This window comes from Sciurus vulgaris, assembly GCF_902686455.1.
Source record: "Sciurus vulgaris genome assembly, chromosome: 3".
NCBI lineage: Eukaryota > Metazoa > Chordata > Mammalia > Rodentia > Sciuridae > Sciurus > Sciurus vulgaris.
Window position 1 is genome coordinate 154,450,205 of NC_136463.1, and position 27,814 is coordinate 154,478,018.

Genomic DNA, 27,814 nt, shown 5'->3' on the forward strand with positions numbered 1-27,814 from the left:
GTGTGTGTGTGTGTGTATGTGTGTCTGTATGACCAGGGATTGATCCCAGGCCCCTGTGCATGCTCACTCACCAACTGAGCTACACCCCCTGCCCATTTTGGAGATGAAGAACCTGAAGGCAGAGGGTAAGCACCAGAAGGTTAGCCAGAGTTAGGGAGTAATGGACCCAGGATTCATACTTGGACAAAGTGACTTAAGATCCTAGTCTTACCTACAATGCCACACTGCCTCAGCTTGCACAGACCCTGAAAATAAGCCCCTGAGCCTCAGCCAGAGCCTTAGCATGTGGAGAATTTTCCAGCAAAACAATGAACTGAGCAAAAAAGGATGGATATAATCCAGAGGAATTAAAAAGCAATCCCAAACACTGACCTAAATATAAATAAATTATCCCCAGCAGACCATCCATCTCATGGAAAACAGGAAATTTTAAAACAATATAGATGGTAACTAGCTAATTTAAGTAAATGGTTCTATATTCCATCTAATTCAATTCCTTCTTTTTTATAATTAATATTTGTAGCAGTCTCTCTGTTCTTATGAAATAAAATTCACAGGTGATATAATCTACCACACATATAATTTTAAAAACCAATACAATGCTCTAACTATAATATAAAGGAAAAACAAAAAGAAAGTAATTTGTATTTTAAAAGTATATATACCAAAACATAAATTTATGGGCAACATTTCTAAAAGACATATAAACTAGTAGATGTTTATACCTACATAACATGAAGAAGTGTGGATTTGAAAGAAGTGAGATCAGAAAACATTCCTTAGAGGAAGTGTGGAAAAATAGAAAAGGAAAGGAAGAAGTAGACACTAGAATAAAAAGTGTTCTGCCAAGTAATAACAGACCAGATTTGCTTGTACGTGATAAGAGAAAAGGGAAATTGCTTTAATCGAAATAGGGATAATATATCAAAGCAATTGGAGACCAATGACATAAAGAAAACGAGATGTAATCTACTGGGAATCAGGTGGGTAATGTTAACATGCCCCAACAGGTTGCCAGCTTTTACAAACCTCTCTGTGGGACCTGTTTTGCCCAATGGACACTTGATATTTACCAAGTGTCATCAATAATAACAAGTAATGTATTAAGGAAAAACAAAATGGATTCCGTATAGATACCATACTTTCTAATTTATTTACTATCTATGTGGCATAGACAGTAGGGAGTAAAGGATTCGATAATTTTAAGGCAATGTCGTGATGTCTCTCCAGAGTGACTGCCTTCTGAATCACTGGGCAGTTCGTGTTGTCTTGTGAAAAGTTACTGTCATGTATTAAAGAGATTCTCATTTACATTGGTAATGGGTTTTGCCCAATAGGAAGATAAGTGGGTCTCGAGTTGACCCTTCATTATGCAGGACATTTAGCATCTCTGATCCTACCAGGTAAAGTCTGGTAGTGTCCCCAATCCAGGTGACAGCAAAAAATGCCCCCACAATTTGTGATTACACAAATGGTATGCCTTTACGCCATGTACAGAGAAACAACATGTATCACATTTGTTTACAATTAAAAAAAAAAAAAAAATGCCCCCACAGAGTTCCAAAATGCCCAGTTGGGGGCAATACTGGACCTAGGAGCACTAGTTAAGGTGAAACTTATATCTCACACCACATTGTTGATTTTTAAAACATAAAGTTTGTATTTTTGAGGTTTACAACATGATGTTAAAGAATATGTAGATAAGAAAATGGTTACTATAGTGAAGCAAATTAACATGTCTATCATCTCATATGGTTATTTGTACTGTTGTATTTAAATAATTATTATTTCTAAATATATGACTAAATTATATTAAAATGTAGAATATATATATTTAAAATCAGTACCAAATTTTCACTTACCAGATTCAAATGTTTCTTCATCTGTGGTTTTCCATGCAGCCAAAAAGCAAAAATGTTACTACATTACTATCCACACTGAGTGTATACTTTAGCAGTTTAATTGCCTGGTTAATGCTTCTGTGCCTATGCTACCTTTAAAATGTTTTTCCTAAATCAAGGTCAAGACAGTGATGTCTCTAAGTCATGTATAGATGTCTTAAATGAGATATATGGTATTCAGTAACGGCTGTAAAGACAACCAGGGGTAGAGCAGGAGCTTAAAATAAATAAAATAGCAAAAGAGAAGGGAATAAGTAAGCCTCAATTTAAAAAGAGGCTCAGAAAAGGAGAAAGTGGAATGTCACAGGAAAATCCTAAAGATTGTTGAGTACTGCACACCTTGCTGCGAGAAGACTTGCAGGTGTAAGAGGGAGGCCCCGCCTGCAGAGCTGGGGTCCACAGGCAGGGGAAGGTGGCAGGGAGAATGAATTCTTGAACAGCTTGACTGAGCATGTTCAGGCGACTGAGAAAGACAAGAGAGAAACCAGCTTCCTCATTAGTTAAAACTATCCTTGTTGGCATTTTATAAAGAGATTAAGGATTAAAAAACTAGAATTTATAAGGAGGAAAATTTGAAATATATAGCAATATCACCAATGCACATACCCATGGATCAGACAATACTACAGCTAAAGTATATGTGTATGAAATGACATATCTATAAAGCTATTCATTGTAACAATGCATATAGTAGAAAAGTGGACACAACTCATATGTACAAATAAGTGATTATATATAATAAGCTTTTTTTTTTGGTACCAGGGACTGAACCCAGGGGCACTTAACCACTGAGCCACATCTCCAGCTCTTTACATGCAACTCTCTCTTTCTTTCTATTTATTTATTTATTTATTTATTTATTTATTTATTTATTTATTTATTTATTTATTTATTTATTTATTTAGAGAGGGGTCTCCCTAAGTTGCTTAGGACCTCACTAAGTTGCTGAGGCTTGCTTTGGTTTTGCCATCCTCCTACCTCAACCTCCCAAGCCACTGGGATTACAGCCCTGCACAATCATGCCCAGCAATAAGTTATTTTTAAAAAGATGACAAGACTCTTTACAAATTAAGATAGGGTCATCTTCAAGCTATAACAAGTTAGCCAGGTGCTGCAGTGCACACCTATAGCCCCAACTACTTGGGAGGATGAAGTAGGAGAACTGCGAGTTTGAAGCCAATCTGGGAATTTAGCAAGACCTTGTCTTAAAGTTAAAAATTAAAATAAAGGACTGGAGATGCAGCTCAGTGGCAGAGTGCCCCTGGGTTTGATCCCCAGTATTCAAGGAAAAAAAAAACAAAAACAAAAAAACAGATAAAGTTAGAAGGCCAGAAACAGAACAGTGTATTTAACATATCATCAAAGGCTGTGTGCATTCACGTTTGGGGAGACAAGATTAAGTGTAGAAAAAGAAAAATATACGTCATTATTTTTGTATGCAGAGGATGTCTGGAGGGATACTGAAGAAACTGATGACATTTATTGACTCAATAAGGAAAACTGAATAGGGGAACATGGAAAGAGAAACTTCTTACTGAATATGCTTTTTCAGTTTTTAAATTTTGAACTATGTGAATAGATTACTTAATAAAATTTTCATTAACATCATAGAAAGGAATTGCATATTACCAAGAGTTTGAAAATCAGAATGTGCACTTGGTAAACTAACCACAGCATGAGCACTATTTTGTAGTTGTTCTGGGAAATATACATAAATCTCTGAAAGTTCTTTATTTCTAAAACCTATATTAACCCATAAAACCAACACAAATTCATCTGTCAAGTGAATGTCTTTTCACTAGTTTCCCAGAAAAATCCTAGTGATTCTTGAACCAATCTTAGTACCATGACTAAATTTTTAAAAAAATTATTTTTCAAATTAAAAATAACATGAAATATAGAAATCTAAAAATTTTCATATATTTCTCAAAATTCTAGAATTCATTATTACCTATCTATACTAGATTCCACCAGAATATGGTATCAAATTTAATGGCAAAAAATGTGTTTTGCTTTCTACACATTTGGTATCACAGTATTTTAGGCTATTCTGCAAGAGCATGGGGGTTCCAGGTGTCCCACTGTCTGGTAAGCTGAGTGTTTCCAAGTATTCCTGAGGTCATTTCCAAGATGCAGCTTTCTAGAACACTTTCCAGAAAGTTGGTGGGAGCCTGGAGACATTCCCAAGCTGTGCTTTTTACAAGCAGAGCCACAGTAACAGGGGTGGGGTCATTTTACCAGTCATTTCCAGATAATCTCTGCTCCAGATAATCTATAACTGAAGTGCTTCATATTCCTTCTGAGGGTAAATCAATTACCTGCTTCCACACATTTCTCATCAATCTTCATGTCATCGTCTATAAGACAGCATAGAAAGGAGAATGAGAACTTAATATGTGTCAGCAATAAAAACGGCATTCCACACGTAGAGGCTTATGTCAATGAAACTCAAATCACCTTACAAAGTTACTCTTAGAACTATTGCTCCTCTGGTGAGATAAAATGGACTCTGCTGTATTAGAAGCAAGTGTGGAATGTGGAAGGCAAAATAACATAAAATATTATATTGGAACATTGGATTTTCAGTGCTGGGCAAATTAGTTATCTCTAAGTCATAAATGGGGGTAATAATATCACATAGAATAGATTTGAGATAATGCATGAAAACCCCAGGCACATGGTAAGTGCTCAATAAATGGTAACTGTTTTACCTTCAGCTGAAGTATACATAAGAGAAATTAAAGAATGCAACTTAAAAAAACACTTATCCTAACACTCGAATCCTTCAGCATATGACCCCAGTTGGAAAGTCCATGTCTTCCTTTCATCTCATATGACCGTTAGAGTTTACCACATGTGTCTTCTATTGTGCCTTAGTGTATGCTGTTGCCTGTGCCTATGATGCTTCAAGGTCCATCTCAAACAATGAATGAAATAAATATCCCTTCTCTGAACCTCCATGGCATTTTCTTCCTACTACCTTGAACGTGGACTACTTATTTCTTTCTTTGCAATGTGACCATTTGAGTGTTTGCCTTATTCAACCTCCTAGAACGTTCCTTGAAAGCAGGCACTGTCTTTCCAGTTTTCACATACTCTACAGAGTTTAGTACAGTGCCTTGCACATAGTAGGTACATGATAAATTATTCATTAATTTGAATTTGCTTTTGAATATCAAAATAGTTGATTTTAAAATGCCTCCTGAGAGATATTTTTTTCTTTCCGCACTATACATCTTTTGCCTAGCACAGTGCCCAGCACTTCCAGGATGCTCAAAACAAACAGTGGATTAATAAGTGAGATTTATACATGTTGCCAAAATACAAAGTCTAAGTAACAAGCTGTAATATTACGAAGTAACACTTATCACCACTCTCATAAAAACCACACCATTCATTAATGTTTTTAAATAAAATATGAAACGTGATAAATTTTAAGAAGAAACACTTTCCTGGACACAGGGGGCACGGATAAACAAGTGAGAGAGCTGAGATATTCAGCCCCATCATTCAATCCCTTCTATTCATTTAGAGATTATTTTCCAGAGTAGCCATTGGTGACAACAGTGAATTCATTCTTTCCCAGGACAAAGCTAGATGGTTTTTTGAAAGCAAATAAAAATGACAATTGTCACTCCTGTTTTACAACAAAGGTACAGAGACCAGAAATGATTCTCCAATAATCACGCAAGGATCCCTGAGGCTCTTCTGACAGTGACTCTGGGATCTAGGATAGGGGCACTGGTTTCACTCTCCCAAATCAGCAGTTCTACAATAAGCTAGGTTGGGTGCTATGGAATGAATTAGTCCCCACTGTGTTCATATGTCAAAGCACTAGCCCTCAATATGACTGTATTTAGAGATAGGACCTTTTAGAGATAATTAAGGTAAAATGAGGTCCTTGGGTTGGGGCCCAAAGCCAAAAGAACTTATAAGCAGATGCAGACACTAAATATTTGTCTTTCCAAGCGCGCACTTAAGAAAGGTCACATGAGCACACAGTAACAAGTTGGCTGTCTACATACCAGGAAGAGAGGCCACATCAGAAACCAACCATGATGGAACCTTGATCTTGAACTTCCAGGTTCCTGGACTGGAAATTAAATGTCTGTGGTTCAGGCACCCAGTCTGTGCTATCTCATTAGGCAGTTCACGCTAAGAGACAGCTCACAGAGTCACACCCCTTCTCAAGGGTCACAGCCAGCCTGACCTTCATAGTGCTACTGGCAACGTGGCCTTCGGTAGACAAACCTAGGAGAACCCTGGACTTGGCCCTCTTCCACCTTCTTCTGGTCCCCTGCCCGTGTCATACGCCACTCCTGGTCCTTGGGGCACACAGGCTGGAGCCTATGCTGACAGATAAATTTTCAAAGATCCCTCTCACGTAGTTCTAGGTCTCCCTTTCCCATTCCAAGGAAGAGAGGTGCATGCCGGCTAAGAGTATTGCTCTTCTCTTCTCTCTCCACAAACAGAGAACATCTTGATTTTTTGCTTGTGTGTGTGTGTGTGTGTGTGTGTGTGTGTGTGTGTGTGTGTGTGTGTGTCATCATAGTGCCTTATCTGGATGATTGGACCTGGACAAGGAAGGAGGTAATCACTCAAGGTCCTATTTGCCCCCTGATGCAGGGCCATTCAGATAAGATGGAAGCTACATTGTTTGCAACTTCTGACAAACATTCTTGACTTTTCTGAACCTCAATCTTTTCATCCATAAGATAATAATTGCAGTCTCTCTGCAGTGTATTTTGTTTGCTTTTTTCTCTTCCCCCTTTTTTAATTTGTACATTATAGTTGTACATAATGATGAGACTTTTTTGCTACATATTCATACATGCACACAATATAACAATATAATTTGGCCACTATCACTCCCCAGCACTTCCCTTCTCCCTTTCGTCCTCCTATCCCCTAGTCCCTTTACTCTACTGCTCTCCTTTTGATTTTCATGAGATCCACACCACCACTACCACCACCCACTCCCTGCTTTCTTTTCCTTTTTCCTTTCTAGCTTCCACATAAAAGAGAAAATATACAACCCTTGACCTTCTGAGTTTGGCTTAACGTAATAGTCTCAAGTTCCATCCAGTTTCCTGCAAATGACATAATTTTATTTTTCTTTATAGCTGAATAAGACTCCATTGCGTATATATACCACATTTTCTTTAGCCATTCATCTGTTGATGGATACCTAGGCTGATTCCATAGTTTGGCTACTATGAATTGTGCTGATATAAACATGGGCATGCATGTATCACTGTAGTAAGATGACTTTAACTCTTCAGGGTAAATACTGAGAAGTGGTATCACTGGTTCCTTGACTAGTCTTTTGAGGAGCTTCCATACTGATTTCCATAGTGGCTGTACTAATTTACAGTCCCGCCAACAGTGTGAAGGTGTTTCTTTTTCTCCTACATCCTCTCCAGCATTTATTATTGTTTGCATTCTTAATGACTACCATTCTGACTGGTGTGAGATGAAATCTCAGTGTGGTTTTGATTTGCATTTCCCTAAGTGCTAATGGTATTGAAGATTTTTTGTATACTCATTGGCCATTTGTATTTCTTCGAGAAGTATCTGTTTAATTCATTTGCTCATTTATTAACTAGGTTGTTTGGTTTTTTGGTGTTAAGTTTTTTGAGTTCTTTATGTATTCTAGACATTAATCCTCTGTCAGAAGAGTAGCTAGTAATGATATTCTCCCATTCTCTGCAGGGTGTTTTTTATAAAACACATCAAAGGCAGTTGAAACAAAATATCTGACTAGTTTCACAACTCTTACTGAGTTCTTACCATGTACTGTGTTAGACTCAGAGTTGTGTATAAATGTTACTGCTCTTTCCTTGATTCCTCTCAGCATTAGGATAGTTATACTTTGTGTGCTAGCACACTACTAGGTACATAGGAGGTTTAAAAAATAGCTGAACTGAATTGAAGTGAATTTTTAAAACTAGAAGAAATTTCTAGGAGACTTTGGATATAAATTTCTCTCCCCAACCCCCAAATGTCTTACCTTCTTCCATAGAAATCACTGGTATAGACAAATGATCGAAGCAGAAAAAAAAAAAAAAAAAAAAAGGAACACAATGGTTTATGCTCTCATCTTGCAGATTAATTTACATTAAGGAAAGCAAAGTGCCAACATTATTGTAATTGAACTTCTAGAAATTCAGTGGAGATTCAGTATCAAATGATAAATGACCACCTCACAGAAACCAACACATTTGTGAGCCTGGTTAGAAATGAGAATCTCCCTGCTTCTGGCAACTCCCATCACCTTTCATCCCAATAAGTTGTATGAGGGTCACAGTCGACTCATTTCTGTATCAATGCTCTTAGTTCAGCATTTTTTAGGAACTCAAATCTTGAATGAAAGGAAGAAAGCAAAAAAAGAAAAGGAAAGGGGGAAGGAAGGAAAGAGGGAAGGAAAGAAATGCAGATGACAACAAACACATTTTCAGTAAATAACTTAATAACCTGCAAACTACCATAGACCAGGAATATTTCAACACCCTTGAGTAAACTACCTATACCTCTTTTAGTAGCTTGTCCCTGAGATTTCTTTTCTTCCATGGGAAGATTTAAGCAGAGTTGAAGATATAAAATAATATCTATTGCAGCCTCATCTACAATAGTTAAAAAGAAATAACCTAGTAGTTTAAAATATGATCACACTCCATCAGAAACATACCCTGTGAGAGGTACCCCATTAAGTCATGGCTCCAGACCTGGTTTCTGTACTCAGGAATGTGTGAAGAGACTAATAGGGTGGTGTAAACTACTTTCAGTAGTTTCTCCCGTGAACCCTCCCTTCCTTAGTCCTTTCCAAGGGGCCACCTGAGGGTCATTTCTGAGGGCTTCACTCTGCAGACTGCAGCTGGCCTCTGCCCCGTCCTAGGACAGCCTCCCACTGTCATGGCCCCCTTTATTAAGACCATAAGTAGTTCCCAAGCAAGTGCCACCATGGATCTCTTTACTAACCACTCCCCTACGTCCATTTGAATAGTATTGTCTAGCAACAAACTGCATTCACTAGGAAAAATTTGGCCCCCTGTTTAGTCATCTAAAGCACATGTGACCATCAACCAAGGAGATTATTTGGAGCAGTGGGAACATTCAGAGGTCCTCTCCTGGGCAGGAAGTCCACCCTGGAGAGAGGGAGCAGGCTTCCCCAGATGCACCTGTTGGGTCTGAGGTGACCACACTTACATGTGTTTGATTTGAGACAGGTGTGAGGCTGGTATGGCTGAGACCACCAGAATTCCCGTTGTTTCCTATGCAAAAAGAGAAAGCAGAGACTTTGAAAGACTCTGCTTTGAAAGCAGAGCTAAGTCATGTAGTGTCAGTGTCTGCGCAGTGGCTAATGACTGCACCAAACATGGATGTGAGCAGAGATGCCCCAAAGGGCTCCTCTTATGGTTTAGATATGGTGTCCTCCAAAAGCTCATGAGTGAGACAACGAAAGAAGGTTTGGAGGAGAAATGATTGGGTTAAAGCCTTAACCTAATCAGTGATTTAATCCCTGATGGGATTAACTGAGTGGTAACTGGAGGTGGGTGGGGCATGGCTAGAGGAGATGGGCATTGGGGATGTGGCTATGGGGTATATATTTGTATCAGGTGAGTGGAGTCTCTCTGCTTTCTGACCACCATGCAAGCTGCTCTCCTTAACCACACTCTTCCAACATGATGTTCAGCCTCACCTGGAGCCCCAAGGAAGGGAGCCAGCCTTCTGTGGGCTAGGACCTTTAAAACCGTGAGCCCTCAAATAAACCTTTCCTCCTCTATAATTGTACTGGTAGGGTCCTTTAGTCACAGCAGCAAAAAGCTGACTAAAACAGCTCCTGGCAGGGCTCCAGCACACCACTGTGCATGGCCCTTCCATTGTGCCTGGAGTGCAGTGTGTCCTTGTCCTCACTGCCCTTTCCAGATCAATTTCCATTTTCCTTAAGAGCCCCCACTTTGAACATCATCCCCCATCACTCCTGGCTGCTCCCATGCTCTTCCTACTGCTCAGTTGTAATCCTCAATAGTTTTATTAAGCATATAAATGCCCCTTCTGACACCCTGGCTTCTCTGGTTCTTGATCTTTTTTTTTGTTTGTTTTTTCAATGACCTCCCTCAGCCTCCCTCAGCCTCTGCCTCCCAGTATCATAAAGTAGACCTGTTCAATACCAATAACTAATCTCTCCATAATTTCAATTTCTGGTATCCTTTTTTCTTATTAACACCTCCCATCTTTGAAACTCCAATTATCTGTTGACCCTATAGGGACCTAAAACTATCAATCTGATTTACTTTTTATGGATCCGTACCTGCTTAATTTCCTCATCTTCCTCCTTAATTTAAATGCCATGGTCCATCACTTCTCTTATCCCCTTTCTTGATTTGCAGTTAAGTCTAGCCCTCTGTCTAATCTGGACCTACAGCCCAGAAACTGACCTGAAGTACTTCAGATTGGTGACCTTTAACCTTAAGTGGACCCTTAATGCCAATCATATTATATTGACCTAGTTCATTTACTCTCCAGCTCTCATAGAAACTTTTCCACTTTCCCTTCTCAGCATCTCCTTACCCACCCTACTCTTAGCTCATGACTTTGCTTCCCATTTCACACTCTCCCACCACTCCCAGCTGTGCCCTTCTCTCCTGTCACTAGCCCTATGGATGAGCCATCTCTGATCCTATATCAGGATGACCCCACTTCTTGAACATTAGAGCGTATCTCCTTCTGTCTGTTCAAGGACCTCAGCAACAGCAATCCTTTCTCCTGTGACTTAAAAAAAATTCCCCTTATTGGATTTTCCACTAATATTATTCATCCCATCTAAAAATTCTCTCACATAATTCTACTTTCCTCCCTCTCTATATTTCTCCATTGCTCTACTCTGCTTTATACCAAAATGTCCCCAAACATTTTTCATGCTTATTGTCTTCAGTTTCTTCAAATACCTTTCTAACAAGGATTTTGGCCCCATCCCACCACTAAAATTGCTGCATCAAGATCATCCATGACCAGGGCTGGGGAGATAGCTCAGTTGGTAGAGTGCTTGCATTGCAAGCAAGCACGAGGCCCTGGGTTCGATCCCCAGCACCCAAAAAAAAAAAAAAAAAAAAAAAATCCATGACCTCCATATTGTTAAATCCACCGTCAGTTCCCAAACCTCTCGGCAGCAATCCATAGAGTTGATCAGGACACCATACAATCTGAACTTTCATTCTGCCTCAACGGTTTCTCCTTTGCTAGTTCATTTTCTTCTTCTTGATCTTTAACACTGACTGAGGCTTGAACCTCATCTTTCTATTTTCACTCACTCCCTAGGTGATTTCACCAAATCTCACAGCATGAGATGAGGGTCAGGGGTTGAGATTCAGTAGCTGAGGGTTCAGTTCAGCCTCAAAAGATTAATACTTTTTATTTTAGTTCAGGCTTCTTTAACAAAATACCATGAACTGGATAGTTTTTTTTTTTTTTTTTTCTTTGTGGTGCTGGGAATTGAACCCAGGGCCTTGTGCATGCAAAGCAAGCAGTCTACCAACTGAGCTATTCCCAAGCCCCTTAGATAGTCTACAAACAATATAAATTTATTTTATCACTGTTCTGGAGCCTGGAAGGTCTGGTTTTCAAGGCACCAGCACATGTGGTATTTGGTGAGGGCAACTTTGAGCTATTCCTCACTTGGTAGAAGGGGGAAAACAAGACTCTTCCCTGGGTTCTTTTATATGGACACTAATCCCATTCATAAGGGATTGACCCTCATGACCCAATCACCTCCTAAAAACCCCACCTCTTCATCTTATTGCCTTGGGAATTCAGTTTCAATACATGAATTGGAAATGAGGGCAAAACATTTAGACCATAGCACTTGTTAAGTTTAATTTGGTTTCCCAAACACTTTTCTCTCTTTTCCATCTGATACGATTATTCTGGTTCACTTAGTATTTAAGATGCTTAGAGTACATCAATAAATTAAATAGAACAATAAAAAAATAAATAAATTGGCATTTGGATTTATAAGCTGGGTGTGCATGTTTGTCCTCTTTATTTCATGTTAATTTCACTAACAGAAACTTGCTGGCCCAGGTCTTTCCTGATGGCCCAGTTCTGAGTCCAGGAAGGATGACCTTACTTACCTCTTCAGAAGGTGGTTAGAAGGGATTAGCCCAGCACAGGCAGCAAGGTCTGAGATTTTCCGGGCCTGCCACCAGAGGGCGTCATTCTGATCCACAATCTGGAGAATGTCTCCCTTCTGGAAAGGCAATCCAGCGTCCATGCAGGGGATGGAGGGATCCTCCTGTGGCCAGTAATCCGTCATGGCTCGAACATAAACCTGATTGCAGGTGCATAATGGTGCCATCAGAAGAGCCTTGTCCTTTGGCTGTCAAGATTTAAAATTGCTTTCCCTCTTCCACGCAGTGGTTCCATCTTTCATCTCCACCCTCACCAAAGTCTCCTGAACTAAGTACTGTTTAAAAAAAAAAAAAAAAAAGTGTCTGGAGGAATAGCTGCTCTGAAATGTTTGTTCTCAAATTTTCATCATTTTTGAGGTTACTTCTTAACTTTGTGGCACCCCATCTCCTTTTATTGTGCGTCTTTACTCATTTGTCTCTTAATTCATCAGTACTGAAAAGTATTCAGCCCAGTATTGGACACATGTCCAGAACAGTGTAGAGGATAGGGATGTGATACATCATGTGGAATCAGTGTTATTATTTGGGGACTCACTGTGTGCAAAGACTGAAGGTTCGGTAAGCTCTTACCATCTTCTGACTATTCACAGGAGGGTTAGGAACTGGAACCACCTTGAACATGATTGTGCTGCGAGACATGGCCTAGAAAATGACATGGGGGAGAAGGACAAGTCATGGAGTCAGCAGGATGGCTGGAATTTGGCAGGTGCAGTCACAGCTAAAGGTGTCCAGGACTATGGTGACATCCCCCGTAGTAACCTTCACAAGACTCAGCAGCAGTCACCATCCAGGAATGAAAAGAAATTAGGGATCCGTTTGGCTGTGCATCTGTCTTGCTGCAGGGCTCTGGAGTCACTGGTTGCTGAATCCACGCCCTTTCCCAGGGGCCCTCTATCTCAGTGCTGACAGAAACACCCTACTCTGCAAGGTTTCCTTCCCACAGGCCCTGTCTGACTTTCCCTCCTCATGTCTGTGATTTAGAGTACTTCAAACTTCCTTTGTGGCACCTTATGTGCCACACAGAATCTTGTAACTGTAACCTTTTTATATCTTTCCTCCTCTCAGTCTCTAAACCATTACTGTGCAAGCCTAGGGTTCCCCAGGTACCCAGTTTGAGAATCACTGGTCCATGTACTATACAGTAACCAATCTCAGGTGCCACAGTTGGGGTGTGCATTGGGGAGATTGATGGGGCCATGTTGCTTTGGCTAGTTAATGCTGGACTGTGATTCAGGGAAAGGGCTAAGAGGTGGGAATGGAAATTTAAGAGAGACCAAAGGCTCATAGAATCAGATTATGAATCCCCAACTCCAACCGTGAAAGAAGATGGGCATGGACAAGCAAGGATGTCCTCCTCCCTATATTCTCTAGTCACACAGGGACTTCTTTCTCCCCTCAAAGTTGCCCCAGAGAAAGAGGGCAAGCAGATTCCAGCTGCATAAATGTGTTAGGGAAGGGCTGGGGTGGTTGCTCAGTGGTAGAGCACTTGCCTAGAATATACAAGGCCCTGGGTGCAATCCCAGCACTGCCAAAAAAAAAAAAAAAATGAGGAGAGCAGGCGGCGGTGGTGTGCTCAGGCTCAAGCTCTCCTACATAGCCTCACTTTGCCCATCCAGGCTCAGTTTCCAATGGAGAAACCAGGTGACTGGAGACCTGAGCTGGGGACCTAATGGTTCCCTAAAGAGCAGTTTAGTGGGGGCATTTCCCAGCCAGGGCCAGAATTTCTGGGGGTAAAGAGGACTGTTAATGAACTGCAATGCAACAGACAAGATCTGTGGGCCTGGAGACAGGAAGCCGCCGAGAGGGACCCAAATCTCACCACATTACAGTGCACACTCCTAGGCTTGATGGGCCCAGTGCTTCAGCTTTTCACTAAGTCATGAACAAAGAACAAAGAGAAGACAGTTACCAGAATATGGATCACTTGCTCAGGGTCCAGTCCCTCAACTGAGACTCCATTCACTTCCACCAGTTTGTCTCCAGCATATAACAGCCCTAGGCAAACAGGAACACAAAGAAAAGGTGCGAAAAAGAAAAAAATGAGGTTGCCATCTCTAAATTTATAAGCAAACTCACTAGCCCAACCATCCTCTAAACATTTTAAATAAAAAGCAAATTGTTTATTTCAACTTATACCAGCATAGAAATCTGTGAGCATGCCAATTTTCTACCTTTTTTCCAATGCTAGTGGTGATGTTTTTTATTTTTGCTAATCTGATATAAAATGGAGCAGAGCATTTGTAAGAAATAGCACTAAAATTAAAAATGTCATGGTCATGAATAAATGATAAAAGAAAGAGGTGTGCGTGTGAGGGTATTTTCAGAAGAGAAATGTGGAGAAATTCGGGGATTAAGATTAGACCTTGCCAAAATAAGCCATTCCCCAAAAACAAAGGCTGATATGTGTATGCTGATCCATAATGTGGTGGGGTGCTAGGGAAGAATGGAGGAATTTTGGATAGGGCAGAGAGGAGTGAGGGGAGGAAGGGGGTATGGGGGTGGGAAACATAGTGGAATGAGTTGGACACTATTACCCTAAGGACATGTGTGATTGCATAACTGGTGTGATTCTACATCATGTACAGCCAGAGGAATGAGAAGCTGTGCTCCATTTGGGTACAATATGTCAAAATGCATTCTGCCTGCATGTATAACTAATTAGAACAAATTTAAGAAAAAAGAATCCACTAGCATAAAGACAATTTTCTGTTATAGAAAAAAATGTCGATATGTTGATTAATTTTGATGTATCAACCAACTCAGCCCTAAATATAATGATTTTATTCAAATCTAGGACTGGGAAGAAATGGGTTTGACCAAAGCAGACTCTAAATACTGAATATTTCTATTCAACTCATGATGTAGCTCCATTAAAGGGTCAGCTATTCTTATTTTTTTAAAAAAAGAAATATATTCCTAGTTGTGCATTAAAGATATTTCATTGAATTTTTTTCAGAGGTTTGGTAAAATATTCTAAAAAAAATATTAGACCTTGACATTAGAGGTTAGGTAGGACAGGGGAAAGCAGGAGCAGAGGGAGGTTAGACAACAGGTACCCAAACAGAGCTCCAATGCTCTACAGCACAGTAGGGGGTGACTGTATTTCACAACAATTTATTATACATTTTATAAAAGACTAGAGGAGAGGAGTTCAAAATTTCCCAACACAAAGAAATGATAAATCTTTAAGGAAACGGAAATGCAAATTACCCCCATCTGATCAATACACATGTGTACATGAATTGGGTTATGACGCTGTACCTCCTTGATATAGTTATTATGTGTTAATTTAAAAAAAAAAAAAAAAAGGAGCCGGGTATAGTAGTGCATGCCTGTAATCCCAGCAGCTCAGGAGGCTGAAGCAGGAGGTTCACTGGTGCAAGGCCCAAAGTAACTTAGCAAGACCCTGTCTCAAAATAAAAAACAAAAAGGGCTGGGGATGGGGCTCAGTGGTTAAGCGCTCCTGTGTTCAATACCCGGTACCAAAAAAAAAAAGGAAAAGAGAATGAAGCCTTGAGAAATATGAGTTAATCAGGGGAACTGTCATGACCTCACAGAGAAGAAACCAAGGGTGACAAGATGTCAAGAAAGGTGTTAATGGCAAATGTGGCACAGCAGGAAAAACGAGGCTGAGGATGAGGGAGGGGTCCCCAGGGACCTAGAAATTGGGAACTCCTCAGTATTTGCCAGAAAGATGTTGGGGTATAAGCCACAAGTGGTTTCTGGGAAACTGCGGATGCCTGGAAATGAGGCGGCAGGTGAAGAAATACTCATTTCAGAAGCACATCAGTGAAAGGAGGAAAACGCGCTTCACTGTAGAAAGAGCAAACAGAAGGCATATCAAGATGGAAAAGAGCTACATCGTTTTGTAAGCAGAAAGGTCAAAAAGCTGGGAATATGGAATCAGGCACTTGAATCCTGACTTAAACTGTGTAACCTTGATCAAGTGAGTTACTTCATCTCTGTGACCCTCTGTTTCTTCTATGAAATGTCATGATAATGTTAGGCTACGATGAGAGTGGAAACTGAGAGAGCTTTTATATGGTGCCTAGAATGGGAGGGACTTATGGAAGGAGGGAAGTGGGATTTTCCTGGAATATCTGTTCCTTCTTTCTTTGCTGCTCTATCCAAGCCATGGAACTTATAAAAGCCCTGACCTGCTAGGAGAGAGGGCTCCTCTGAAAAGAGAGCACACAATCAAGGCTTTTCTGATTTTCTGTTCACACTCGTACCCTGCCGCTCTTGCTTACCACTCCTCTCCACCAGCCCTCCATGGATGACCCTGGCCACCAGGATGTCTCCTGTCATCTCATGGCGCTTGATCGTAGCTCCCTAGAGAGAAAATAAAATGGGATCCCTCTTTTATCTAGCATGGCCACTTTTCTGGTGGCTTCCTTCAATCAATGCAGCTCTGGCCTTTCAGACAAGAATCTTTATACCAACCAGTGAGAGAGGAGCCGCACAGTGTCCCATAGCCTGTCAGTGACACCAGGCCATCAACAAAGGACAGTCCATTCCACCTTGGCCTTGTGAGGTTGCCATACAATCACATGGACACAAAAGAATATTTAGATCCCTCCAAAGATAAAGAAAGTTCCCATGATAACAACCCAACTGTAAGGACTACTCCTTGAAAATCAAATCAATGCCTTACTGAGCTTCCCATTAACAAAGGACAAAATTTAGGCAAGTGCATTGGAACTGAGCTAAATATAAGCACAGGTCAAAAAGGAAAAAATGCTACGCAGAAATCATTCCATAGCAAAAACTTCATAACATGCCATGTGTCTAAAATCGCAGGCAAAATCAGACAGTTCACTGTACCATTACCATTGCCCTGTGCACGCCACCGACAAGCATACCGCCCAGGTGACTATTGGATTAGCCCTGGTATGGTCCTAAAGGAAAAGATGGCATGACTTCCTTACCAGGGGCTGCTGGTTTTTCACCAAGCAAACAATCCTCATCGCCTCCTCGCTCTCAGGGATATTGTCCGGCAGCGGAGGAAGAAGGGGCTCAAAATCTTTCTGAGCTACTGTGTCGTGGGCACTGAGCAAGGCCTGGGAACAGGGAAGGAAAGGTGAACCAATGTCACTCACGGGACACATGCCCCTAGAAGATGGTAACTCTACACTGCACGAGACATTCGGCGGAGAAAGCCAACACACAGAGGCACAGTTCTGAGCAAGTCAATCCTCCCAGTGAGTCTTCTTTAGAGGTAAGGAAACAAGGCACCGAGAGGTTAAGCAATGTTGAATATTCTTTCATTTTTGGGAAGATGAGTTATTCCACCACATTCTGATTTCCTCGGAGCCCAAGTAATCCAAAGCGCTCCTATGGAGTTTGGTCTACAAAACAACTTGTATGATATTTTATCTAATGAAGGCAGAATGAGGACAGTAATCAAAACATCTAGTGAGTTTAATTTGTTAGTAACACTCAAGGGCCCATGTGGAACAGAATGAGGAAAACTAGTTCCTGATTTAGGGTGTGGTCAGAGAGTTCTTCTAATGGCTACCCAAACTTTCATTTCACCAGGTGGGAGGCTGTTGCCATTCTTCAGCCTGACTGACACTGGTAGACACAGGCTTTAGTTGGAACTCAAAGGAAAGTTCTCCATGTAGGCTGTGCTGCTGTATGTGATGACCCGTGGTTGTCTTGTGAACCCTGAACTCCAGGGCTCCAAATGTAGTCCTTCTCTTAAAGTTGCAATTTGCTGATAAAGTGATCTCAAAATCTGTAAGTCCTAAGAGAAGATTTCTGTTGTGCAATCAAAATGTTTTTCATACAGACCCTCATGGGGGTTAATCCTCATTGCACTGTATATTCCAAATATCTTCACACACTATACCCCAAATTTAAATCATTCCTAAGTTGGAAAGAAAGTGTGGAGGTTAACTAGAAGCTCCTCTGATTCGCCTCCCAGAATTTTTACAGGAATGATTGCTTTGTAGGGGAAACAAGACCCCATGGAAAGTTCTGGATGCCTCCTGATAAATACAGGCTCTATGACTGACAAAACTGAATCCCACATCTTCAACTGCAATCTGTTGGTCACTTATGTATAGTAATAGAACATCTGTTCAGAGAGCACATTTTCTACCCCATTTAGTCATTCTCCCCAGCCTTGTCTGTGTGCCAGATGGCATACCTTATCTATTTTAGCAAGCACTTGCCTTATAGTGTGGAGCCTGGAGAATTTGTCTTAGCTCCTGGATCTCAGGGGAATTAGGGATGTCACGTAACAGCTCTATTACCTGATTCATGGAAAAGCATAAGTGATAAATTCTTAACATTTTTTCACCACTTAGTCAATCCCACCCAGTCTGGATAACAGCTTCACTGATTAACATGAAATTGGAGCCTTCTTTTTCATCTTTAAAATCAGGGCCTAGTCATTAGTCAGTTAGAGACGTTTTAAGGTTGAAGTGTACATTAAACACCTGTGTCATACAGGGAAGAGACAGTTGGGTAGTTGAGACTGGAGTTCAGAGAAAGGGTCCAGGCTAGAGAGAGAAACTGGAGAATCATTACTATAACTTAGTTTGTTTATACAGGGTAAACAGAGTTTAAAACTTAGGGGGAAAGAGAGAAATGATGGACACATACTAAAAATGCGGGGGTGATTAATTTGGGGAGATATCCAGCCAATCTCCTTCACTAAAGTTCAATTAAAAACAATTATAATATGCATGATCATCTCTCAGACTTTTCCAATAGATCCTTTAATTTGCTTAAAAAAAGCACTAGAGGAAAAGTGACATCCGTCAGAATTCTGTAGAGTAAAATCCCCTTACCTCGCAGGATAACTTCTGTGCGTGGGGTGTGGCGGGAACTAGTTTCTTTTCTTTAAACTCCTGGAGGCAGTCATAAACCTGCAGATGGGTGAGGTGGAGAACTGAAGTTAATAACGTACACGACCATTCACATTTTGGATCTAAGACTCTCGAAGGAAAGAAACAGCCAGGGGGAAACCACGCAAGCAGCTGAATAGCAGGATGTGAGTTGGTCTTTGATAAGGGGTGTCTCCAGTTTGCCAAAGAGAAATGAACTCAAGTCATGGGTCCAGCGTCCTAATTATTGGTTGACATAAGTCAACTGAACTTCCAAGCAATTTTACTGGGGAAAAAAAAAAAAAAAAAAAAAAAGCCAAATTTTGACCCTTCTTACACAAGAGTAAAAGTAAATTTTCCAGGGCTGAGATCAATAGGGATTGGTACATGATGCACATGGGGTATCTCAAGGGAGGGGCTCTGTGGGACCAGAGACCTGTGAGGATTTCTGTGTGCAGGGAAACCAGCTGTGTGACTCTGAAAGGCCAACCCGGGTCCTGAAGAAGAGACCTAGGAACAGTATGTTTATCTGTCCTCTGCTCTGATCTTTGGGGCTGTTTTACATCCCTCCCTTATTTTTCCAGTACAAGTTCATTTATAAAAAATTCCAACCTCATCTCTGCGGATCCTTAGGAATTTTTTTCTGACACAGGATGTAGGGGTCAGGCTGAGTGGATAAAGCCAAGCTCCATACTTCAGTTCTTAATTTTATTTGAGGAACTGAGTTTTTCTTAGACATGGAGAAACAAGGCCCAAGGGGCCAGCTCAGCCCAGCCTTTTCCACCAGATCTGTGATGATCCTGCTGCCCGGGCTCTCCCTAGAGACCGGCATTCAGTGCACCTGGAAATGATCAAGGCTGATGGATGGATGCTAGAGCACAAAGCACAAAGCCCTGCCAAGTGGGCAGCAAGGACAACACCCATGAGGAAACCACACTCCCGTCTTAGCTGGTTCGAGGGTAAGGCCTGCTCGACACCAAGGGCTTTGGAACAAGCGAGGCAAGAACTTCTTTGTTTGTGTGAAAGATGTTGCCGCTTCAATTTTAAAGAATATAATATTAGCATGCATCCTGAGACGGACCACAACCCACACTTAAGAGAAACACCCACGTGAAAATAACTTCAAGAGGGTTTTTCTTAATAATAGGATTTGTTCAGAAAAACAAAATTATAGTAGTAGCATTGCCTATTACATAGTGCATGAAATTTAGCCGAATTAAAAAAGAAGAAACCTAGGGTAAGAAGATGTTAAGATATCCAAAATGAACATGGATGTCTTATTTCCCAATTTTAATAAAGAGGAATAATTTTTTAAACACATATATATTATGTGTGTGTGTGTATATATTCCAGGATTGACCTCAAGGACAAATGATTATAGAATAACTGATATGATCTTTTCTCTTGCTTTCTCTCCCCCGACTCATTTTCTTTCTCCTCCCTGCTTTCCACACTCTAGCGCGTGCCCTTTCTCTTTTCTTTCTCTTTTCCTTTCATTTTCTCTCTTACCCTGCAGGAAGACACTCTGTTTGCTTAATAAACTCCCTTATGTGAAAAAAAAAGAATAACTGATAAGGTGATTCTAATGGCCATTGTGGCAGCTTTGTGACCCCAGGCCCTCTGCAAGAAAAAGAGTTGTGGGCTGATACGGCTTGGATCTGTTATGACTTGATCTTCAGCTCATGTGCTGAAGGCTTGGTCCCCAGGACAGTGGTGTTAATGGCTGGGCCTTTGGGAGAAGACTAGATCACAAGGGCTCCAATCCCAACAATGGATTCATCCACAATGTTCTGCCTCACCACAGACCCAGAAGCAACAGAGTCAAGTGACTGTGGACTGAAACCTCTGAAATGAACCAAAATAAATAACTCCTCCTTTAAGTTGATTTCTCTCAGGTATCTTGTCAGAGTGGCGCAAAGCTGACTAACACAAGGGCAGAAAAGAAAGGAGCTGCCATATTCTTTTCCACCTATTTCAGTTCCTTTCAAAGGAACTTCTCTGAGGACAACCTTCTAAGAACTTTTTTCATGTTGAAATTTCCTGCCAAGGGACAAGTAAGGCCACTGGGTAAGTAGTTGCTATGGTCTGAAAGTGACCCCCACCCTGAATGCAGAGGTTTCAATCCGCACCCCAGGGTGATGGTATTAGGAGGTGGTGCCTTAGGAGAGGATGAGGTCATGAGGGCTCCACCTTCAAGAATGGGATTAGCATCCTCGTAAATGAGGCAGAAGAGACCCCCTCACCCCTTCCACCATATAAGGTCACAGCAAAAAGATGGCCTTCTATGAACCAAAAAGTTGTTCCTCACCAGACACCAAATCTGCCAGCATATTGATCTTAGACCTCCCAGTTTCCAGATCTGTGAGAAATAACTTTGCTGCTTATGAGCTATCCAGGCTGTGGCATTTTGTTACAGAGCCTGAATGGACGAAGGGAGTAGTTTTACCCAGCCAGTTAGCAAAGACTTGCAAGCCACAGAGTGCTCACCTTTAGCAGGGCCTGCAGCCACGGGGAGTGCAGCAGGTCGTACAGGAGGCACACTCCGTTCACATCTCGGCTATAGAACAGGCTCAGCTCCTGCAGCACATGCCTCAAGATTTGGGAGAGGCCTAGAAAAGGGAAAGGACAGAGACTGGTGGGTGGGGAAGGCCAGAAAGGTCTGTATATGTGAAAGGCAGCTGGTCATGGGGTCAACTTCTGAAAGCCCCATGGCCATCCAGAAACCAGTTTCCTTGTAACCCAATGAGAATATGCTGGATTTCTTACAGGGTTGTGGCTAACAGATAAAACAGCTCATAATACTCAGAAGATATCATATGAGTAATGTGACTGCTTCCCCCTCCTTCATCTTACTAGCCTGTGATTTAAATTCCTGGGTCCTCTTTCTCACATTCAAACATGGAGTCCTTTGTTTTTACCCTTCCTGAAAATTCTTATTGAAAGTATTACTGAAAAATTCTTAACTCCCAATAGGGTTTTAATACAAATCTCAGTATTCTACTGAGTAAAAAGTCTAAGTAGGTTTTAGTGATTGCTTGATATTTTTCCCCACAAGTGTATTTATAAAAATTCTGGTTTTTTTTTTTTTTTTTTTTTTTTTTTTTTTTTTTTTTTAGTGATATTTTGAATGTGAACAACTTGTGCAGTTCTCAATTTTACATAAAGCGTTGTGGGATGGTAGGAGGGTGGGTCTGATCTACCATGTCAGTTTCTTTCCTTTCTGCCTTGAATATTGCTCCCAATCTTACCACTAGCAGTTATAGTAGGCTGACTGAAAGTGTACAGCAAGTTCACTGTGGGGGTGACAGTAAATCTGTTAGAATTTCTGCCAGTGCATGGATCCCGTGTCTAAGTGATGTTATGTGGCCTTTCTGGTCTAGCAAGGGAACCCTGGTGTCGACGCGTACCATTCCGTGGCTGGGTTGCAGTGGAGAGCTTCCTGTCCCAGTCTGGTGGATCTGCTCCTTTGTCTGACTGTATCATCCTCCCTGCCAGAGCTTCCAAAAGGAGTTCGGCACTAGGAAGCGGATCATAAACAGAGTTCACGCAATCACACTGGCCACACGCCTGCAGGAATATATTTTCAACAGCATTTATTGAGCAAGCCATTTATTGTGCCACACACTGGGTACACATCAAATAAAATGTGATCTTAAAGACAGTGGAATGAATTGGACATAATTTTCCTATGTTCATATATGAATACACCACCAGTGAAACTCCACATCATGCACAACCACAAGAATGGGATTCTAATTAGAATACATTATACACCATGTATGTATAACATATCAAAATACATTCTACTGTCAGGTGTATCTAAAAAGAACAAATTTTAAAATTTCTAAAAAATACTCAAATATAATGCAGTCTTGCCCTGTGGCAAATTAACCATTACCAGCTGTGTGAAAGAGCAAACTACTATTTCAAAAAGTACTCCCACTATCCACCCCCCTGTTTTTTTCAGCAAGTGGCAATGTTTATATTTATCTTCCACTGATTTGCCTCATTGATTTTACCCATCATTCAAAGCTCCGACAGGTCTCCCCTGGCCTCACCACACGTACGTGCCCCGATTTTTATTTTGTACCTTATGGTTCTTCATTAAAAAAAATAATAACTGATCACAATTGTACAATGCAGTTAGAAGACTTACCTGAATTCATATGCTCTGGATTACTGCCGAGGCAGACTCAGAATTTACAGACAACATAATAATATGTTTTTCTAGATTGCCTTCTTGGCTCAACCCCATGGTCTATCTAAATCCTAGACAGCCCTATCAGATTCAATGCATCTTTAACAACTTATTTGAAACGCTTAATATTTATTTTCTATTTTGCTTTAGGTGGGTTTAATTTCAAGAAAGATAAGCACAAAATAAATGTCTTAGAGTAGTTTTTATCTTGCTCATGTGAAAGTTCAGAGGCAGAGACAATCCAGGATTGGCAGCCTAGCTCCACGAAGTCCTCAGGGAACGGCTACTTCCAGCTGCTGTTCCCCACCCTAGGTGTGAGATGGTTCTCATCCATGGGCTCCAACATGTGGCTGAAGCTCTGGCCACCACGTCTACATTTCAGTCAGCAGGACGGAAAAGGATTAAGAAAATAGGGGCAGAGGGAACATGCACACTGCTCTTCGAGAAAGTTTCTTAGAGATTTCCCTACTTAATAAGAAATCATCTCAAGCCCCATGGAATTTTCAGATGTCCCACTGGACTTCCATGTCACTGCAAAAAAAAGACCAAAAAATAAAACCCTATCATTACCTAGAACCCAATTTTTCATTACATATAAACACAAAAGTTTTTGCACATTGAATTTGATGGAGTGCTACCACTATAATTGAGGAATTAATTTACTTGGTTTTGCTTTAACCTTTACCAAGCTGTCCACCAATTCAGAAAATCAGGTCATTAATACTGCTTGTGGTACACAGGAAATCACTATAGTGCACCACTATTAGGCTGCATCTGCACCTGATTCAAAGTTGTCAAATCCTTTGTGCAGATTTTTGTGGAGGTTCAAATAGTTGTCAGTTCCTTTTAACTTTTGATGTGCTGGTATCACTTATTTACATATTGAAATATGCAATGCCTTATGATCAGCTCTTCTTTTTTCGGTGGGAGAGTACCAAGGATTGAATCCAAGGGCGCTTCACCACTGAGCTACATTCCCAACCCTTCTTATTTTTTATTTAGAAAGAGGGTCTCACTAAGTTTCTTAGGGCCTCACTAATTTGCTGAGGCTGGCTTTGAACTTATGATCCTCCTACCTGAGCCTCCCGAGTTGCTGGGATTATGAGCATGAGCCACCATTCCTGGCTTGATCAACTGTTATTACCTTGTCCTTTTAATTGTTATTAGGGCATTATGTGGATTTTTTTCCCCCAAATTCAAGTGTAGGCCTGTTGGTTTGACTTTCCCCAGATCAACAAGCAAGGACTCTAGGGCAGGTAATGTATTTGTAAAGTGACCCCAGGAAATACCCATAGAGGAGTAGGGTATAAAGGCAGGGAAGAAAACAAAAGTCATTAAAAAGTGTGTTATCAAACAAGTGTGTTATCAAACTAGGAGTGGGCAACTGGATGGTAATCCCATGGGGTAAGAAGTGTCATGGGAATGGAGGTATTTAGACACTAATGTTGCCAGTCCTTGGTTGAGGGCTGTTCCTTCTGGCTTTTCCATCTACTCCAGGTAGACTTTCAGATAGCAAGGACAGGTGCTGGCTCTTGGCCCAGAGTGTACCAAAATGGAAAGCACCAAGGCAATATGGGTAGCACAATGATAACATTTCTTATAGTAGGATAAAAAAGAATGAATTAGGATATTTTAAAAGAAGCATTTAAAATTAGTTGAGACTGGAATATTGAATCTGATTGGGCTGTGAACCACTAAGACACTAAATCAATTATGGGATTGAGCCAGGAAAACTATCTAAAAGAAAAAAAGGTCATTATTATGTCGTCTCTAAATTCTATGGCAGTAAGAACAATTCAGAAATGCCCACGGAATTTTCAGCTGCTTTCCCATACACATTCTTTTCCAGTCTCACTGAAGTATTTTACTAGATTCCACCAATATCTGTGCCTTTCCCTCACCTGCCTCACTGGAGACCCAGCTGAGCCACGTTAAACCTCCCAAGCTTTTAGAGCTTCAATTGAATTATTTAGCACAACAGTTGCAAATAAGACTCACTTTCCTCCCTAGAGGGGCGAACGTTCAGGGGAGAGAATTGAAAAGGGAAATGGATGGTCTGCCAGATACGCTGAAGTCATACTTGACAGATGGAGCCCACACCAGGCAACTTCTTAAAACCTGTTAGCCTAGGGTGTCCCACAAATCATCCGTCCTTGATGAAACAGTACAGATTAAATAAGTCAATGTTGTTTGCACATCATAAGATGAACTGCATTTCTTCCATATTTAATGCCTAACTGATAACATGCTGAATGAGGCCTACCCATTCAGCAGACAGGGGCACTGGAGACTGACTTATGTTATGAATTTATTCTGAAGGAGATTTATAGGTAGGCTATGCTTCATAGATAGGTGGAGATTTCTATAGAGAATTTTAATTATTTAAATAAGCTTCTAATAAATCTACAGCCAACCAAAGGACTACCTGGATAACTGACATTCTAAAAGGCCCATTTTGACAAAGTCTCTCAGTCATACAGGCATAAACAGTAATTTTCATCTCTACAAGTTAGAATTCTGAAAACTGCTTGCCTGGTCATTTTTAGGTTACTGTGGAGAATTTGCTATAGACTGAATTTTGCACTCCTCTAACTCATACATTGAAGTCCTAACCTATAGTGACATGCGATTTGGTGATGGAAGCTTTTGGAGATAATGAGGGTTAGATGAGGTCATAAGGGTGGGGCTCTCTGGAGAGAGCCTGTTCTGTCATGCAAGTTCACAGCGAGGAGGCAGCCATCTGCAAGTCAGGAACTCCTTGCTAAACAATGCCAACACCCTGATCCAGACTTTCAGCCTCTCAATTTGAGAGCATTTCTGTTGTTTAACTGATGCCACCTATGAAATTTGTTATGGCAACCCAATCTTAGGCAAAATTCACAAAAATCCAGAAAACTGTCTCTTCTCCCTACAGGTAGCTAAGAAAATGACTGTGATTTATTGTCCTTGTGGTCTTTATTATTCTTCCTGGTTTTCTTATTCCCGAACTTGCTCAGTGTCCATCTCCCTCTCATGTGTCTGTAGATATAGGGAGCAGAGACCTTTCTTGTGTTGTTCATGCTCTATTTTCACTTCCAATAGCTCTAGGGCTGTAGAAAGCACTCAGTATTTCGAGATGCTATTGGCAATGGGTTAGCAAAACCTGAGGCTGAGACATGGAAGTAAATGACTGCTCCCTTCCCCAGAGTCAGAGAGCAGCTGGGGACCTGTTCTGAGATGTAAGGCAGCGGCTGAACTGCACAAGGCCTGGTTATACTGATCTTAACCTTCTTTCCTATCTGACTTTAAAATTGGGCCAATGGGCATCTTAGAAAAAATAAAATACAACTCTTTTATTTTCCAGATAAGGAAACTGACATTAAAAGAGAGACAGTAGAGTTGATGAGTAGTAAAATCAAAAGTTCCCTTTTGTTTGCTTAGTCCTGGAAGGTGCTGGAACCTGGCAAAGGACAGAGGCCTCGCCCTTACTTTGCTGCTTCCCACTTTTGCACCAACATTATCAGCTGGTGCTTACCTGTTCCTGCTGTCTTGAGGATGAGAACTCAAGGTTGTAACAGCAAGGAAGTACATACCAAGCCACATGCAATTCTGGGTGATTAAGTGACACATGAATAACCAGTTCTTGTCATGGACTTAGAAGCTGCAGTACTGTCCCTAAGTCCAAAGACATGTGTCTTAAAATATTATTTTTAAAGTATTTCTATTAGCTTCCTAAAATGCACTACTATTCCATGATCCAGCCTCCTACTCCATTATGCTTCGTTTTTCAAAATAATGCTTTTTATCTGACAAGCCCTAAAAACACACTTGAAGAACTTAATGAGAAATGGTCCCTATGATAATGGCTGGCTTCCTGAGTCACATGCTGTTGTTTAGGACTGGGGACAAATGCTCAATTTTACTCAAGCTCCATGACAACTCATTATTCCATATTTAAGAAATGACTTCTCAAAGCAGAACCTCTTCTTCCAAATTCATAAAATTCTCCATATTTGAGTTGCTCTGAAACTCAACTATTTGAATTAGATTATCCAGATTACATCTAGCTATTAAAAAATGGACAGACAGGCTAGACAGTTACAGAAGGCATCTCTGGTAATCGAGGATTATTTGCAGTATCTTACCTGCAAGACTGAATATGCAATGTTGCTCCTATGCAGACAAAAGCTTGAGTGGAAAAACTAGTGGGCTATTAGCTGCCAAAGTCACCTCACTGCTCTAAATAAAACCTCTGCACATCCTCTTTGATTTAATCCACCCACAGACCTAACCACTAACTCATAAGCCTCCCCGGCCACAAATCTTAAAATATTCCTTAGATTAAAACATTTAATTTATATAATTTCCAACCTTCACCTAGTATTTTGTTACATTGCCACAAGTTAACACCAAAAAAAACAAAACAAAACACTATTTTTGTTAACTATTTCAAAATAACAGATATTTTACAACAGAAGATGGCATTTTTATTTTAATGAGAAAAAAAAAAAAAAAAAAAAAACAACCCAACCTGTAGGTACCTGGAGTAAACTAACCCATTAGCCTTCTTTTCTCATGTTCTGGTGGAAAAACAATGGGACTCTTCTGCCAGTAATAAACAGCGCCATCAAAAACAGCTCTTTCAGGTCTGTCCTGTCAAGCCTCTGTTCTGAATTTAACAACTAGCCCATACTTGATTCTCAGATCAGAGCTATA

The 27,814-nt window shown here is 40.7% G+C and overlaps 1 protein-coding gene across 2 annotated transcripts in view; it reads right to left on the minus strand.

Annotated features, from left to right (window-relative positions):
- Nucleotides 1-27,579, minus strand: part of MPP4 (MAGUK p55 scaffold protein 4) — a 44,373-nt gene extending 16,794 nt beyond the window's left edge. Inside the window, exons 1-13 of one of the 2 annotated variants that reach the window (XM_079130599.1) lie at nt 22,329-27,579; nt 21,409-21,530; nt 18,886-18,963; nt 18,265-18,345; nt 17,017-17,148; nt 16,339-16,420; nt 13,998-14,083; nt 12,659-12,730; nt 12,032-12,228; nt 9,108-9,172; nt 7,912-7,929; nt 4,220-4,258; nt 1,863-1,883 (exon numbers count right to left, since the gene is read on the minus strand). In XM_079130599.1, coding sequence (XP_078986725.1) covers nt 1,863-1,883; nt 4,220-4,258; nt 7,912-7,929; nt 9,108-9,172; nt 12,032-12,228; nt 12,659-12,730; nt 13,998-14,083; nt 16,339-16,420; nt 17,017-17,148; nt 18,265-18,345; nt 18,886-18,963; nt 21,409-21,530; nt 22,329-22,530 — 1,195 coding nt within the window. In that variant the 5' untranslated portion in view covers nt 22,531-27,579. The remainder of the gene's footprint in view (nt 1-1,862; nt 1,884-4,219; nt 4,259-7,911; nt 7,930-9,107; nt 9,173-12,031; nt 12,229-12,658; nt 12,731-13,997; nt 14,084-16,338; nt 16,421-17,016; nt 17,149-18,264; nt 18,346-18,885; nt 18,964-21,408; nt 21,531-22,328) is intronic. The other variant, XM_079130598.1, reaches the window with a different exon arrangement.
- Between the last annotated feature and the right edge of the window lie 235 nt (nt 27,580-27,814).